This window comes from Abrus precatorius, unplaced genomic scaffold (genome assembly GCF_003935025.1).
Source record: "Abrus precatorius isolate BTA unplaced genomic scaffold, Abrus_2018 Scaffold4, whole genome shotgun sequence".
Lineage (NCBI taxonomy): Eukaryota > Viridiplantae > Streptophyta > Magnoliopsida > Fabales > Fabaceae > Abrus > Abrus precatorius.
In genome coordinates, this window is record NW_020874384.1 from 11,916,521 (window position 1) to 11,935,278 (window position 18,758).

The 18,758-nt window shown below is 23.9% G+C and overlaps 1 protein-coding gene across 1 annotated transcript; it reads right to left on the reverse strand.

The window, feature by feature from the left end:
* Positions 1 to 14,821: 14,821 nt before the first annotated feature.
* On the reverse strand, positions 14,822 to 16,801 carry LOC113866359. The gene is made up of 5 exons (XM_027501244.1): positions 16,383 to 16,801; positions 15,812 to 15,949; positions 15,556 to 15,708; positions 15,238 to 15,276; positions 14,822 to 15,123 (listed from the first exon to the last, which is right to left on the reverse strand). Exons 1-5 carry the CDS (start codon positions 16,749 to 16,751, stop codon positions 15,073 to 15,075), a joined length of 750 nt encoding a protein of 249 aa, XP_027357045.1. The 5' UTR covers positions 16,752 to 16,801; the 3' UTR covers positions 14,822 to 15,072.
* Positions 16,802 to 18,758: the final 1,957 nt, after the last annotated feature.

Here is an 18,758-nt window from a genome sequence, read left to right on the forward strand (position 1 = left end):
ACTAATTTCAAAATTTTTATAATAGAACTACTTGACTTTAAGTTTTTCATTACACTCGAAGGCATATAGAAGCGGGAATCAAACCTGCCAAGTCACACAATTTTTAAAATAATTTCTTTTTAACACTTCAATAAATAATTATCTTCTTTTAAAATAAAAATAACAATAATTATTGTTTAGGAGTTAAATAAATATTTTTTTAAAATTAAAATAAATTTACATAATTAATTCAAAGTAATCGTTATTTAAATGGACGTTGTAGGGTGCTAATATCTTCAATACACGTAAATAACTCCCAACTCATTTTTTATTTCAAAGATCATATTATTTTAAAAAAAATTCAAGGTTTTCTTAAAATAAACTTTGGTAGCAACTTTTCTAATTTTTTTCTAAAACATTTTTACGCCTAAAAATATTTTTCTTAAACATATTTTTACTATACCATTGCTATCACTTAATTGCAATAAAAGCTAACGAGACAATTTAAATAAGCAAAGAACTAACATGCACAATGAATTTTGTCTAAGAATTTACTCAATAAAAAAATAAAAGTCTCTGCAATTATGCCACACTAACGCATCCACGTGTAAACATATATTTAGTGGCATCTTATATCAAAAAGTATCTAATATATTCCTTGTTCTTAGTCTATCATGCAAACATTAACTTGAGTATTGAAGTCCTTTACAGATACATTTCCTCTCCCCCTCCCCTCCCCGAACCATTATCATCTTCATGTACTAGCTCTACAGTAAGTGGTCTCGTTATTAAATCTATCTCTTTAAATTCATAAAAGGTTTAAAATATGTTTTTAATCTCTACATTTTAATGAGTTAACTTTTAGTTTAAGTCTCTCCAAACAAATTTTGCAAAAAATATACATTTGACAACCTCTTAGTCAATCAAACTAGAAATAGAGACTACAAACAAAAATTTATAAAAATGTAAGGACTAAAATAAAAAAAAATTACTAAAATGTGAAGAACAAAAACATATTCTAAAAAATACTAGATTAAATATGTAATAAATTTGATTAATTATTGAATTAATAATTTTTATTTTCCAATCTTTATCAGTTGATTACTTTACAATAGATATTATAACTTTAAGTTAATGATTAGTTAGAAAATAAAGATAAATTTGTATAATAATTTTTTTATAAACACAATTCCATATAAAATATTAAAAAATGTTTCAATTTGGAGGGAAATACATTTTTAACTCTATTTCTAGAATCAATTCTTTCTCGATCAATTTATTAAATTTCTAATTGAATAAGCTTTCATTTTATCCTCTTATCAGTATCAAATAACATATATTGTAGTTGTAGTTGAAGATTTGAAATGTCTTGAACCAGTTTTAACTCATAGTTCATATATTTATTTATTTATATAATTCAGTCATTTATATTTAAAAAGTGAGCATAATTTTTTTAAATCATTTTTTATAAATATAATACAATACTTAAAAAATAAAAAATGTCAATTGCAAATAATCTTACAACTTTAGCTGGTATTCGGTGAGCAACTTCGTACAACTTTAGTTGTTTTTTCAGTGAGCAACTTACGAACGATTGCTTTTAAACTAGGATATGTTCATAATCATAAATATTGCATTTAAAATAGGATATGTGCATAATCATAAATATTGTGCTAGTGTTGACAATGGTCCGAGATCTTATTATAGGGTACAAGATATGGTTAGGAACGTAGACGGGTAAAGTATCTAATCATTACCTACAAAATTTACTTATGATAAGTAGAGTATTTATCTGCTACATAGATACGAATATAAGTGTAGATAAAAATTTATAAATGATGGATGTAAATAAAACTTTACAAATTTTAATAGAAATAGGTGCAGATATGGATATCTAAGTACCTATCTCATTCTATACCCGCATATATATATATATATATATGCTTGAACTTTGTTTTACAATTATGTATTAAATTTTTATATTATTATACTATTTATGTGAAGTTATATAAGATTAATATAAAAATATATTTAATAATAAAGTAAACTAAAAAAATTATTTTGGTTTATATTTTTAATAAAAAAATTTATTTACTATTTTATATTGTTTAATTAGACAATACAATTTAATTATTACATAGTTGATATGAGATTGATTTTTTCTAAAAATATTATTTATATATGACACACATATAAAATATTTTTCACACAAATATTTTTGTTAATAAAATTATATTGATATTTAAATCATAAAGTGAATGATAAATAATAAATATATTGTAAATATTTTATAAATTTTACAATTACCAACGGTTACCGTAAACTTATTATTTATTGATAATATTTAAATTTTTTATATTTTAATTTAAAATAATATTTTTCTATACCACATGTGCATTACAAGTACAACTATAATCTATTGAATCTAAATAATATTATTCTTACTATTTATTTACGTTCAAAGAAGTTTTTGAAAAGATATAAAATATAAAAAATTATTGTTAATTCTTATTTATTAATTTTTCTTTAGATAAAAAAAGTATAATTTTTTTATATACACATATATTTCTTTATTATAAAATTTTATTGTGACCATTATCTTTTATTCAAATTCTTTCTTTTAAAATTTATATATATTATAAATATTTAATTCATTAAAATAATTTTTTAAAAATTTATATTTTTGACAAAATACTTTTGTATAGTACATGAGTTAAAAATACTAGTATTAATATATATATATATATATTTTAATATTTTAATTAAATCTATTGTTTTTCTTACAATTTCAAATTCAAAAGTTTAAAAAAATATTTTATGTATCCACTTCTCGTTGTTAGTACTTGAACTTTTCTGTCCTAACTCTACTCTCATTTTCAATGTTTGTCTCATTAAAACATAACAACTATGAAACGTTATTCATTAAAATTAGTTGTCAATATCGTCACAAGAGATCACTAAGTGATCCCACATGAAGGGTCACCCATTTTGCAGATATATTTTGTTGTCACTCTGACATTGTATCGATCAAATCTCATACAAGATAGAGTCATTGCCAACAAATAACTTGTGTGTTTAATTAGTTTGCTTATTATTTATAAGAATTTTAGTTTAAAAAATTATTGTGTTAAAATACATTTAGTACTTGTGATATTTGAATATTTTTTTTATCTATGTTTGTACTTTATTTGGCAACTACATATTAAATTTTTATATTATTATGCTAATTATGTGAAGTTATATAAATATATATTTCTTTATAAATATTTTTTTTCTCAAATAAGCATAGGGCTAATGGGTTCAAGATGGGTATGCGAGTACCTAAAAGGTACGGATACAAGCATTAATATTAATATCCACGCAAGTACAGGGTACGTGTATTTTTTTAAAAGATATAGACATTCTTAGTTATGGTAGTTGACAGTGTTCTATTGAGCAAAAATCTGACCAGAATAAGATATATAAGACTATGAGATATCATATATAGGTCAAAGGGTTCCTCTTATATATATTGGTGTTGTTTAGTTAAAATGATTTTTATCTATGTGTACCTAAATCTATAATTGTTTAAGAAAGTACAAAAGTGAATTGTATACATATGACACATCTAATAAAATTAACAAAATGTCAAAATTGTTTAGAGTTGTCAAGCAATATATGGATGCTTATGTAATGGTTGTTTAGGGTTGCAACTGAATATATATATATATATATATATATATATATATATATATATATATATGTATGTATGTATGTATATATGTATATATTTCCATTTTCAATTTAATCATTCAAATATATTAAAATATATTATTTAATAAAATTTTAACAGGTAAAATTTTTAAGTGAAAATATTACTGTAGAAGATATCTAAGCCATCTAACCTCAAACGTAGCTTACTATCAGTTTTAATTTTTCTAAAAGATTTTGATGAATTGGCTCCTGGTTAGTCCTATCCAGAAGGCCCATTTACCTTTTTCTGTAGATTATTTTATTTTGTGGCCTTTTTGCCCCTGTGAACAACATAGGTTGGACTGGTCCATTTGAAAGTTGTATGTTCCATTTCATGTATGAGTTCTCCAAACCTAAAGATGAATTTTATGGTATTAATAAGTTGTTGAGTGGGTTAATATCACCTCATGGAATAAGTTAAGTCACTTAATTTAATAAAGGGACATTTTAAAATTGAAGGTCCATCAACTGGCCTAGTCCAAAGGATTTTGTGGTGTTTTAAACTCTTATGATCATCCCTCTATGAAAGCATTTAGGTCCTTCGCCATATAAATCAGGATTGAATGAGATGGGTTGTAATGATATGATAGGTTTACTAATAATAGATCCTATATAAGGGAATAGAAAAATGAATAAAAGACATAATGCATTGAGAAGAATCAACCATATACACACATAATTCAAGTGTAATGCTACTTAACAAATTAAACTGATTTGAAACGATAATTACAAATTTAATTAATAAATGGATTTCGTCATTATTCAATTGATTTCTTTACTATTTAAAAATATAATTATGTTTTAAAACGTTTTGTAATATTAATAGGTTTTTATAGACAAAAATATCTATGATAAAAAAAAATAGTTGAGTAAAAATTACAAATTATATAGAATGAAAATTTAATACTGTGATATAATTATTTTATTTACACTCTTATTAGTACATATTAATATATCTATACATATTAATTTATCACTAGTTTACTCTACTTAATGACTTTTATAAATATTAAATTTTATTAATTTAACTATTTATTTAAGTGTTCTTAATAAATAGATAAAAATTATTAAAAATATATAAGTCTCATTCTTTCTTATTTTTAAATTAATATTTTTGTTTTATACTTTTATAATTTTTAATAAATTTTAGTCAATAATAAAGAGTAGATTAGTAAATATGTTATCTAAAAAATATACGTGATCAATAACAAAGTTTCAAAATAAACCATAAAAATGCATAAATAAACAAACAGCATACTAAAATGTAATATGTTATTTAATTTTATAAATTTATATTTTAAGATTGATTTTAAGCCTCTTAAAATAATATTAATTATATTTTATATTTTCAATATAATAAATACATTTTTTTCAATAAAATTTTGTGACTTTTAATTATTTAGTTAACATTTTATAAATTATTATGGTCAACAGCGAAAGAAAATTGAGGAGAGGATTAAGACAAACTTGACAATAATTTTGCTGATTAGGAAATGTATTAAGAATCTTTGCATGTGAATTGAAGTAGCTTTGACTTTGTTTGCTGGGGTAGCTAGTGCAAGACTTTTAGTCCAATATAAACTGCTATAATAATTGTAACATTGATATGCTACCATATCCTAGAACCCATATAAGTAGGGAATCATACAGTACAGTGCTCATTGCATATGATACACATCTAAGATCACCGAAAGAACCTTCCAAATGCTTTGCAACAATGTTGTCCTCATACTTTGGGTTTGAGTAGCTATGGAAAATTAAAAGGGAGAAAATTTCGTCAACTATAATTTCATGTGTTGTCTAGCAAATCCATTGGAACCAGAGTTTGTGGCACTCTTTTCTCTTCTACTTCTGTGGCTATTAAGTGGAAACATGATATGACCCTTGTCACTGACCCATCTATCTTGATAATTTTGATTTCGATTTGTGTCTGGGTTTATCTCAGAAATATATATCGATAAGCAACAACAGTTGAAAATGTCAACTATTCTGCTCTTGATCCCACTTGATCACTATGTAAGTGTAACCTTCCCTTAACTTTAAGGGACACTTTGCATAATTATAAGTATCCTTTTAGGTGGTGCCTTTGTGTATATCCTTTCAATTAAGGACCTCATTCTGCTCAAGCTAACTAAAATTTGCAAATTTATACACGGACAAACAAATATTTACTAAAAGATAAAACTTTAATCATCTCCTAATGACAAAAAGTTTACAATATTTTGCAAATTAAGTAGTTCATTTGTTCTTAATTGTATATGTGCTGTGTATTCTTCGTTTGTACTACTCATGACAAAATTTTCCACCCTTTTTCATTATATTTCGTCACATTATAGTTACTCTGCATGACAAACTTCAACCAAATCATCAATCTGTCACAATGATGATGGAAAGCCATTATAAATCATAATGCTGTGGGGTCAACTTGAGGAATGAGATTGTTTCAGTCACTGTTGCATAGTAGTGCTTTCTTACGATTGTAAGAATGCCTACTTGTGACACCCATTTACATTTTATTATTATTATTATTATTTTCATTTACTTTGTATTTTTGTGCCACTTATTCAAGAGTACTCTCTAGCAAAACTTTGAGAGATGAAGTTTAGGTTGACTTGTATAAACTGGCATAAGCCTATAACCACACTTGATACTGGCCGTCTATGCACTTGCTTTACTAGACTGGACTTGATTTGATTTTGTTTCAGTATCCATATGAATATTTTTTTTATATAACATTATTATAAATTGATATCTACTATTTACTATAGTTAGTATATTTTTGTGCAGAAACCACAAGAAAAAATGTCACTGTAAGAGTTAAAATATAATATTTTTTATATACAGACAAAAATTAAGTATAAAATAAGAATTTAAATTAAAAACTGTCTCAATTATATTTGAGGACCAGATTTAACACTAGTCTAACTTTAATAAACTTTTAGTTAAAAGAGAATCAAGATGCAATTTCTTTTGGATTTTGTTAAACCCTTGAGCTGAGTTCAAATATTCTTAAAAAGATAGTTTTTATGAAAAAAAAAGTACATATTTATTATATTAAAGTTATAAAAGTATAATAAATAGTTTTGTTTTTAACATAGTTCGATTATTATTAGTTAATTATTCTCAGCTTTTTAATATTTTCTAAATTTTTCTGTAAATATTAAAATAAAAAATAGTAACACTTGCAAGGACTAAATTTATAAGTAGAAAGATAGAAATGATAGTCCAGAGTACTGTTGCAAGCATCGATATAAAATTTTAAAGAATCAAAATGAAAAATATGACAGTGAAAATCTAAAACAGAAGAGTATATAGTTATTAGTATAATCTTAAAAGGCAACACAATATTACTGGTAACATATACCAAGAATATTAACGATAAGACCTTTGGAATAGGGTTTTTATATACGTGGCACAACCATCCTTTTTATCATTTGAGTAATTATATAAGTTCAACTTTTCATCCAGTAAAAAAGTCCAGTAAAATGGTGCACTCCAACAAAAATTTCACAACTTGAGGTCACTGATTCATGTAGTTTCAAGTAAAATCAGGTTTGTAATATTTTAACTAATTTTTAAATTAGCTGTTATTAAATTAATTATTTAATTATAATTTTATTTTTAAATAATGTTTATAATATAAAATTAATAAGAATATCTTTGAAATAAATTTGATAAGGAATAATTCAAATATTTATAATATTTATTGTATATTTGAATTCACTTTATTGTAATATTGTGTATTTAATTTATTTTAGTAATTATTTTATTTTATTCTAATTATTATTTATTAATTATTTTTTGTATTTAGTCATATACTTCATGTATATTTTTAATCTATTAAAAAATAAAATTAATTATAATAACTATTATTACTATTGTTATTATTACTATATTTTCAAGTAATGTTTATAAAATGTGATATACTTAAATAATTTGTATATAATAAATATATCTCTGAAATAAATATGATATAAAATCCTTTAATTTATTTAAAATATTTTTAAATATTTTAAGCAACTTTAACTTAATAATTATTTAATTTATTTTTATTATTATTTATTAATTGTTTTGTTGTATTTAGTTATATATTACATGTAATCTCATCAATTAAAAAATAAAGTTATTTGTAATAATTATAATTTTAAGTAAGGTTTTCAATGTTAGAGATTCAAGTAATATTTGTACATTATATTGAGTGTGAAATAAATGTGATATAAAATAAATTTAATTAAGTTAAATTTTTTTAAATGCAGGATATTTTATATTATAAAGGTAAAATCTATAATGAAAATGAGGGTGTTACTTTTAAAGACAACAACAAAAACAATTCAAATAAAATGTGGAATAATTTGGACATATTAAATAGTTAAATTAAAAATTAATTCTTTAATCACCTAATTTAATCAACCTAATAATTAAAATATTAATTAATTTAAATTTATGTCACCTAAATTTATTATAAATTATATTTACTAATTATAAACATTTAAATAAATAAATAATTTTTTAAAATTCCTAATTTAACAAACCTAATAACTAAAATTTAATTAATTATATTTTATGTTAATTATGTCACCTAAATTTTTATATCTTGTACTTAGTAACACAAAATAGTTAAATTAACAATAAATTATTTTATCACCTAATTTAATCAACTTAATAATTAAATTTTAATTAGACAAAATTAATGTCACCTAAAATTATGATTCCTTATATTTACTGACAAAAAGTATTTAAATAAAAAATAATTATTTAACCACTTAATTTAATCAACATAATAATAATTATTTAATTAATTAAAATTTATGTCATCTACAATTACTAAATTATATTTACTAACAATTTATACACATGTCATAAACAACTAATTATTTAAATTCTTAATTTAATCACCCTAATAACTAAAATATAATTAATCAAATTTTATGTCTCCTAAAATTATTATAAATTATATTTACTAACAATTAATATTTTAAAAAAGAAGCATGAAAATCATTATAAACTGTTCACTAAAATATATAAAATATATTTACTAACTGTTTTTGTTAAGGATACAATAGTATTCAATAATCTTTTCTTCTATCCTGTAGCATGACGTCTTCACAAATATCTCAGATTCTTCTTTTATATGATGTGGGGAGGGTAGCTGTAATAGATACTCGATGATAAAGTCAACCTTTTTATAAGCAATATATTGAACTAATAGACTTTATAACTTAGTCTTGACTTTAACATTCTGATTAAGTAGATAATTAATAATCATTTATTTTTAGTCTCTTTAATCATCTTTATTAATTTATTTTAATCTGATTAGAGGATATTCATCCTTTAAGCTGAGGGAGGATTCGAATTCCTTTTCCGTCGTAATGATCGAGTACTATTTTATCCAGTGTACTAACGATTAACAATTATAATTTAACAAAATTGTATGAAAATTACTCTAAATTATATTTCTTGAATAACTAAGTTTACAACTCATTATAAAATCTACAAAAATTAAACTAAATTTAACAGGTACTGTTTCTGCTAGGGAAACACTAGTCTTCAGGTCTCTACTTTGGAATGGTGACGTCCTTCTGACTATCGCTAACGTGGGAGGGTACCTGCAAAAGGCACTCCGATGCTGAAGTCAGGTTTCGGTTCTGAGCAATAAATGCTATTTAATAATGAAAAGTCTACCCTTTACCTGTATTTCCTAGCTTCCTTTTATAGGCATTGTTATGGGTTAATGGGCCTGCTAAGTTAGCCTTGATTTTGGTCCTTTATTTAAAATAGATAATATTCTGATTTAGTTTTAATTGATTTAATTACTTTTTAATCTTGACAAATGGTATTTGGCTCAACTGGGCTGAATAGGGACTCAGTTTCCTTTCTCTATATGTAGAACTGAGTAGTTCCCTATCATATTAATTGTGACAATTAAAAAAAATCTAGATTATATAGTATAGATTGATGTCTCACTATCTGTGTAGTAGTCGAAAATGTTGATGATGCAAAAACAATTTTCTGCACTTAAAAATCGTGCAAACCAAGTTACTGTTAATCTTCTTTTTCTAAAATCTGAAAATATGGAATAATTTAAAACAATAATGCAAATATATTTTTTATACCTCAGAATAACAACGAAAAAGCAAAGATCCCGTCAATTTTGCTACATGAAATGCGAAATTTAAATGCAAAGATTCCATAAATTTTGTATTTCTGGTGGCAAAATTACAATTTTTTTAAAAAAATTAAATATAATCATCTATAGGATAAGAGTAACTGAAACAGTGACACGTGTGATTATTTTTTAATTTCTTTTATATAGGTGCAGTTTTTTATTTTTTATTTTTTATTTTTTGTTTTTTGTTATATGTACATGCTAATTTTTCATTTTTAGAAACATTGAATAAAAACTTTGAGAAAGTTATTGAGGTTATGTTGGTATTATTTATTAACATTTATAATTTACATTATAATTAATTTATATTAAATTACTTAGTATTGTTTGTTAAATTAAATATGTAATAAAATTATTCATTATTTTTTTGTTAAAATATAGTTTTATTTTATTTTAAATTTATTTGTATTTGTTTTGTGTAATTGATATTTATTTAATTAATTTGATTTTATTTGTAAAAATACAAAATGAGTGAAATTATTATTATTGTATATTGAAATGGTAAAATTTATGAAAGAAATAAAATAGTTACTTTTTAAATGAAAGAAAAAAAAGTAATTCAAATGAATGGGATTAAATTTTGAAGCATTCAAGTAAAACTTAATCTTAGTAATAATTACATTATTTTGAAATTAATTTTATATTTTTTATTGATAAGATAATATATTGTTTTAGAGATATGTAATAATGAATACATTAATTATATAATAAAGACGTATTAATAATAAGATAATAAAACTGTTATTAATTTATATGTAGATATTATTGAGTTAAATTTCATAAATTTTATTATTTATAAATATCCATTAACATAAAATTATTGCATATAATGATTATAAATAGTCCTTAAAAATGAATATAGATAGTAATAACACGACAAACTCCAACAATGTAAAGATGTTAAAGAATATAATAAAAGTATGCATTTACTTTCATCATTTTATCTTAACGGATTTTGGTACATCTTCTAAATAAATAAATAAAATTTAAATTTAATTGAAATAATTTATATTTAAATTTGAAAGTTAAAATATTTACCTACATATACATGCAAGTTAACCTTTTCTATATAGCAACCATAAAAAATTTAATTATCAAACTCTATATATAATTTATAAATACTATTTTTTAAACGAAAACATATTTCGAACCTTTCTCAAATGAGAGCGCTTTTATAGTTGGTTTTTCATTTTTACCATGTTTAGTGATTTTCTTTCTACATTAAATATTTTTTAATTTAATATTAATTTAAAATTTGAATATTTATAATTTTTATTTAAAATGAATCACTTCATTTAATTTTAATATAATAGAATATTTTTATTAATAATTACAATATCAATTTTTAATAATTTATAAATTTATTAAATTTAAAAATAACTATATGATATATTTTTAGTTCATTATTTAAAAAAATTATTTTAAGTATCCGTATAGTATATAAAAATATATTGGTTAAATTATATCTTTTAAGTAAAATTTGATATCAAGACTAATAACTAATAATAATAATTTGGATAACTTACTGTTGCTGCAACATCGACTTATGTATGATACACAAGTTTCTTTACTTGTGTGCGCTAAATATAGCATCAACAACTTGGTTTCCAAGATTTCTGACCTTTCATTATATCTATTTTTTTAACACACATCTCACCTTTCAGCTACTTTTTTAGTATATTGTTAATGGCATTTATTCTGTGACTGTGATTTGTTAGTGTTACTGTAAAACAAATTTGAAACTTATCACTGAAAGGTGTTAGAGATCATGATATGTTCAACACTCAACTGTAGCAACCATGATTTGTGTCAGTTAAAAGTCTTGATTGAACATGATGACAGTGAGTGGCAAATATAACCACGAAAATGACACCCATAAACAAGCATATATAAGATGTTGCAAGTTTATGATGCGGTACCAAGGAGCCCACATATAGGCGATTGAAGGAGCATGTTTTAAGCAAGTATGCGTTAGCCTCCATTTTTGTAACTTTATGTGACCTACTTAAGTCACATAAGGAGCAGAGTTATGATTTGGTTTATTTTATATTTATTTTGATTTTGCTGCAAAACAAAACATGAAGACCGAAAAGGGATAAGAACACATCGGAAGGAGTTGAACGTATGTCTATAAAAGATGGTAAATAATAAAAATAAGTTAAGGCAGAAGAGAAAGAAAAAAGATATAATAAATTTATGTTGGTTTACTCTCAAAACACCGAAAGCTACGTGTACTTAATACATGGATTAAGATTTCCACTACAGCATGAAAGTTACAAGATCAACTCAATAGTCTCTTCAAGCTGTGTTCTCATGTACAAAAAAAATAAATTTAGAGTTATCTTAAGATATACGGGCAATAATAACAACAACAAAACTTTTAGAAAGTAACAAGATTGAACAAAATGTTTTGCTAATTTGGCTTTGTAATTTGTACTCATTTTAATTTGCTCAATTTACAATAATCTATTAGTGATCGAAAAAAATTTGTGGCTAATAGAGATTGAATTAGTGACTAATAATATTTATAATAATAAAATATAAAAAAAATATTAGTAGCAAGGATTTTTAGATGATCTCTAAGAGATCTATTAGATGATCTTTAGTGTTAGGCATAGAGTTTTTAGGTAGAGAATCTCACAAGAATTATATGGTCTATCTCTTTAAAAACTCTTACTCTATCTCTCTTTTACATGGGTACCACTAGCTCTCTATTAAGGCTCATCTAATATCACAATTTTTTTTAAGGTACACTCCCACACTAACTATGGGTGCCATATTGTCGACTTTCTCTATCATAACTCATCTACTCTTGCTCTCTCTCTTCTACGTGGGTATCACTAACTTTCTACTAGGGTTCATCTAGTATCACTATTTTCTCTATGGTGTACTCTCACACTAACCATGGATGTTACACTGTCAGTTCTCTCTACCACGGCTCATTTACTCGTCTGAGCCGATCACCTAGATTAACCTAGTTCTGATATTATTGTTGAAGGTAAGACTTTTAGATAGGGAGTCTCACAAGGGATAAAACACTACAATGCAACACAAAAACTTTAAAGTAATAAGTACATAAGTTCATTTTCTTAAAGACTTCTAACTTGCTCACGTCTCATTTCCAAATGAGACTAATTTACACTTGACTCTAATATTTAGAAGTTCTTTAAACATGCATAAGAGAGTCTTTTATATGGTGCTTACGATTTTTCAATTTTCCACTTTATCAAAAGCCAATTTTTATAAAAAAGAGATAGTGTGTATTTAAATTCTGTAATATTACTAAAATTTTTAGGAATCAAAATAGTCTGTATTTTAAGAGATCAACAGTCTCCAAACAAGGATGGTTCTAACAAAGAGGAAATAGAGTTAGCAATATGTATTTTTCTTTTTCTTTCTCGTGAGTTTGTGATATAGATAAAAGGTTCACAAAAAAATTAGCTGAATTGTTTATTAAAACTTCAAAAAAAATTGCAACTAATACTAGAGATGACCACTACAAAATATTTTTGAAGCTAGACCTTTAGAACAGCAACAACTTAAAAGCTAAGGTAGAAAGACACACACAACCAAAACCAAATATAAGTGATTTAGATATGTAGTTAGAATTTAACAAGAAGTAAAATATCATTTTAAATTGAATTATTAATGATATAACAGTTAGTCTATCTGACATTATTGAAGTTAATTCATATTCTTTCTATCTATCTATGCAGTTGAAGGCTTGAAACATATTTAAAAAAAATGGCTAGCAGTACATTCTTAATTATTAGATAAAATTTCTATAAAAAAATTATAAAATTTGTGAAAGTCTTACTTTTACTTAATCCTAATTTAATAAATTAAAAATTAATAATGTGTGTTTCTAGCACTCCTAAACACATTAACAGGTTGTAATTCAGTAACATCAGATTCTAAATACTTTCTTTTACGATGAGGAAACTAACAAAATTTCAAATGACCAATTAATAATTTAATAAATCCTTTAATTGGTTTATTTCGAGCTGCAAGATAGCACAATATAAAGGAAAACGTTGACGTACTTTGTGATATTTAGGAATTTATTATTAAATAGAATAACAGCTTAGGTTTTTTCCGAAGCGTAGGGAGTGCAAAAGGGTTTCTGAAAATAAAGTATAAAGCTTTAAAATAATATTTTCATTGAATATTTTATATGCAGGATATTAATATGGTTTGCATAACCCCCCCCCCCCCCTTTTTTTTTCCTTTTATTCAAGTGCTTCAGGTTTGACTTTTTTTTTTTTTCATATTCTCTTCACCAACATACAAAATGAAAAAAAAAAAGATTCCCTTTTGTGTTCATTCCCATGCATAGCTATGATAGCTATAATATAGAATGGGAAGGCTATTCACTACACATCACTCAAAATGTTATTAAGAAAATAAAATAAAATAAAAACTCAAGTTGGCATCAGTTTCCAAATTTCTGTCCCATCGCTTTCTTGTATGCATAAAATTTATTTATATACTTTGGATAATAAAAGTTCATAATCGATGCATAGCTTGAATAAAGGTTCGCAATATTGATATAAAGATTAGTGTATTTAGTGGTGTTTAATTTTGAAAAATAAAATCAATCATCAATTTTTTTTTGTCCAAATTAAAATTTTCTTCGAAGAATTATATAGTCTATATTGGCTTGCATTTACCTGTGATTTCTTTTGGAATGAATTAATGGTTCAATATTAAAATAAATAAAAATAAACATTATAACTGAATATATATAATAATATATCATCATTGATTTTGAAGTATATTAGAGAACTTAATGTACTATGATTTAAGAATAAATACATTTTTATTTGCTCACTTGAATGATAATCATTTTAGAGGAATATTTTACCTGTTTCCAACCAATAGTCTGCGGATTAGAATATATAATTTCTGATTAATGAATTTCAGTAATAATCAACACAACGAGTGAATTAACGTAATTACAATAATAGACACAATCTAGTTAAATACATGAATTTTGAGGCATAAGCTATGTTTTTTTTTGGGAATATTTCTGTCTATTCAAACATAATGTCATATGGAATCTTAATATGTGTCAATCAACATGTACTCAGTCAAACTAGGGTCATCCAATTCTCTTAGCAAAGATGCCCATGAACTGGTTACACCGCCATGCAATCAAAGTTTCATCTACGTGCTTGATTATCAAAAGGAACAAATTAGCATATAAGAATTGACTTTATATGCTGAACATGGTTTTCTATTGAGTCCTGCATTAAATGTAAAAAGCTTGAGAAAGAGCCACATCTGCTTTATATTATACTTCAAATTAATTCTTGCTATATATCATCCGGTGAAGAATGAGATAGATAGATCAAACTTGCCATGGCCTCTTGCAGCCAATCGTCATCATCATTCTGTAACTGCAAAGTTTACCAATTCAATATTTAATTAGGATGCTCTCAAGTTTTTTTAATATATTTTATTTTTCAAATTTAGAATTACTATGTATTAAGAATTTGACGGAGAGGGAGAGGACATTTTCAAAATTAAAATTGAATAACATTTTTTTTAATTATTTATGGTTAAATTGAAAAGTATTTCTTGCCACCTATTAAATATTGCTCGATGTGACATGACATTATCATAGATTCATATTGTTTATCATTTTATATCCTTATAAACATTATAATGAACTTTACCTGTAACTGGATTGAATCATCACCATAAAAGTCCTCTTTGTGATTATTCTCATGCTTTTTCCTTGCCATGTCTTCCTCGGAGAGTTCATTGTTTCTTGCAAACCTTCCCCTAACTCTTACCCGCCGATCAGCCAAGGTTTTTCGACATGCATACTGTGAAATTGGTCAATGTGAGTGTGATTTCCATCTTTTATTAAAGGACAAAAGAAAATGGAGAAAAGGGTCATGACCCATTTCTTGGTAAGTGTATGTGTACCTTGATGGTTTTGTTAAAGTTCCTTTGATTTCTTTTCTTCAAATATCGTAGAATTCTTTCCTTCCTTTCTTCTTCTGAGTATCTTTCTACCTTTATGTTAGGTTCTTCACCAGCTGGCGCTTGATTACCTTCAAGTCCCTGTAATAAATTTCAATGATGAAATCTAATAAAATATCTTTCTACCTTTATGTTAGGCTCTTAGCATACATCAAAAAGAAAGAAAAGAAGTGTCCTTAAATATGTAATGCAAGAACTCGAATGCAGAAATGTTTTGGTTTTCCATTTATTGATTATCAAGAGAAATAAGAATAATGAATTAAAAGAACACATGTATCCTTTTTAATTGGTCATTTGACCGTTAATTGTTTTTTAATTTTAATCTTTTATAAATATCATAAGATTAAATATTTATAATTCTTATTGTTAATTAAGAATTAATCTTAATATGAGATTAATAATTAATATTGAAAATAAAAACAAATTGCAGTGCCTAACATGAAGCTATGCACTGTACCTTTAACCAAGGAAGTAAAAGAAGGAATTAATTGGACATGAATATTAATAAGCATACCCAGTTTTCGGTGGCAGTATTAGAATAAGCAGGTGGCTTAATATCCTCTTCAAAATCAGCAAATTGAGAGTGGCATCCATCACTAAAATTCTGAAACCCAGCAATGGCACCATAGAAGCCCACTTTGTATTCTGAAACACTCCCATTTTGCTCTGAGAAAGATGGCAGCCAAGCAGAAGAAGGCATGGAATCCACAAGATGACAATCAAGTGCCCCATTATGATGAACAGGAGTGCTGAAGCTGTTATCTTGAGCCCACATGATTGGATTGCCCAAAACTGAGGAATTGTCAGTGAGAGGAGGCACCACTAGAGCTGTGAGATCAATAGGGAATGTGTAGTTTGAATAGAACTGAGGAATAAAGGCCATTGGAGAAGGAGATGGGCTTTGAAAATACCTTGAGATGTTGTGTGTGTAGATTGCTTCGCCTTTCCTTTTGAGCCCTTAATATATAGCCCATATTTAGTGCGGCCGGGGATTCAACCAAGTTGTTGAGGCAAGTGGCCAACCTAAAATTAGTTCTGGTTTCAATTAAGTAGTAACACACGTTTAAAAGCTTTTTAACATATTTTTATAGTTATTAATTATAATTTATTAAATTACAAAAATTATATGAATTTTATTATTTTTTTTAAATTTTAATCTATAAGCATATTAAAAAAATATGTTATTAACCTTTTTTTAGTAAGATTAATACTTTGTAGATATTTTATTTAAAAGTTTTTAAATAAATTCTTTAAAATAAAATTTTATATCATACATTTGAAAATAAATTTAAAAAATTATTATTTATATTGAAAAGTATATTAAAAAAAATTAAGAGTGTTGAGTTATTCATAAATATGAATGTTAATAACTACCCGAAGTGTGGATTAATTAAGTTATTGTCATACTCAATAACATATTCCTTGAAAACGTAATTTTTTTTTCCTGTTTTAATTTGATCGTTAATTTTTATCTATGCTTTTATTTAATTGTTTATATTTTTTTTACCTTTTCATTTTAATTATCTTACTTTTTATAATTTTTCGCTTTTATTAAATAACTTTTTATCAATATAATTTTTCATTTAATATTAATAAGTTTATTGTGTTGGTCATTGCTGCTTGCGCATAGCTTACGTGGATGGAAAGTGACAAGTAGATATGCCACTCATATGTATAATATTAAAGGTTGAGGGTCTGATCATTTTTTGTTTAAATCAGTTTTTATACATGTGATAAGGGGTATTCAGGGTTTTTTTATTTAAAATTAAAATATTTTTAAAACTTTTATGTGTTTTAAAAATTTTGAAACATGCGTTAATCGTATTTAATACATCGATTATACTAGAATGAAATGAATTATTATTTGTACTAATTACACATAAAGATATATAATACATGTTTAATTATAATTTGCGCCATTATTCTCGTATGTTTAATTTAACACATATACAATAGTTCTAAATGTTAAATTATTTAATTTGGCATAAATGATATTAAAATAATTTCATATAATTAATATATTTAATTTTTATAATTATTTTTTAATTGTCTTTCATTAAAATATCTATAGAAGAAGTAGAAACTATAATTTGCATAAAGATAATATCTTTGTCACATTTGTAATAATATTTTTAAAATTCTTTTAAATAAAATGCATTTATAATATTAACAAAAATCATAACTCTAAAAAAAATATAAGTTTCTAAAATTATATATATAAAAGACTTAATTATGTTTTTGTTTTCTATAAATATAATGCATTTTATAAAAAAGTTTTTATAAATTATTTTGTTAGAATTTAGTTTTTAAAAATTAATAAATTAAGATTTAATTTTTATTATCAGTTAGTTTAACACTTAATTGAAGAAGTTTAAAAAATTAAATTTTAATTTTTTAAATTTTTAAATATTAAATTTTATAAAACTTATTACAGTTCATATTTATAAAAATAAAAAATATAATTAAGTTCATATAAAATAAAGTTAGGAACGATATAATAAATTTTTTAGCATTATATTTTTAATTAAAATAAGAGTTGTATTTTAATAATTAATATAATAAATCTTTTTAAAAACAGTAATTTTAAAAGAAAATTTTTACTTTTAATTTAAAATAAGATAATTTTTTTCAATATTACATTTAAATTTTATCATTATCAAGAAAGGTTAAATTAAGGATTTTTTATTTAAAAAGTTTTATTTTTACTTTCAATTATAAATATTTTTATTTTTTGAAATATTTATTTTGAAAATAATAAAAATATTATTTTTATTATTTTATTAATATATAATAAAGATGATTTTTTTATAATAAAAAATAAAAATATATATAGTTTCACTTACTAAACATTAATATTCTTTTATGTATTTTATAAATATTAATAAATTTA

Bases quoted from the DNA above. Each gene is read 5' to 3' on its own strand.
- LOC113866359 (XM_027501244.1), bottom strand. From the start codon at position 16,751: ATGGCCTTTATTCCTCAGTTCTATTCAAACTACACATTCCCTATTGAT. The intron at 15,709-15,811 runs GTACACATACAC...CCAATTTCACAG, and splicing joins ACTTTAACAAAACCATCAAG to TATGCATGTCGAAAAACCTT. The intron at 15,277-15,555 runs GTAAAGTTCATT...TAAACTTTGCAG, and splicing joins ATGATTCAATCCAGTTACAG to TTACAGAATGATGATGACGA.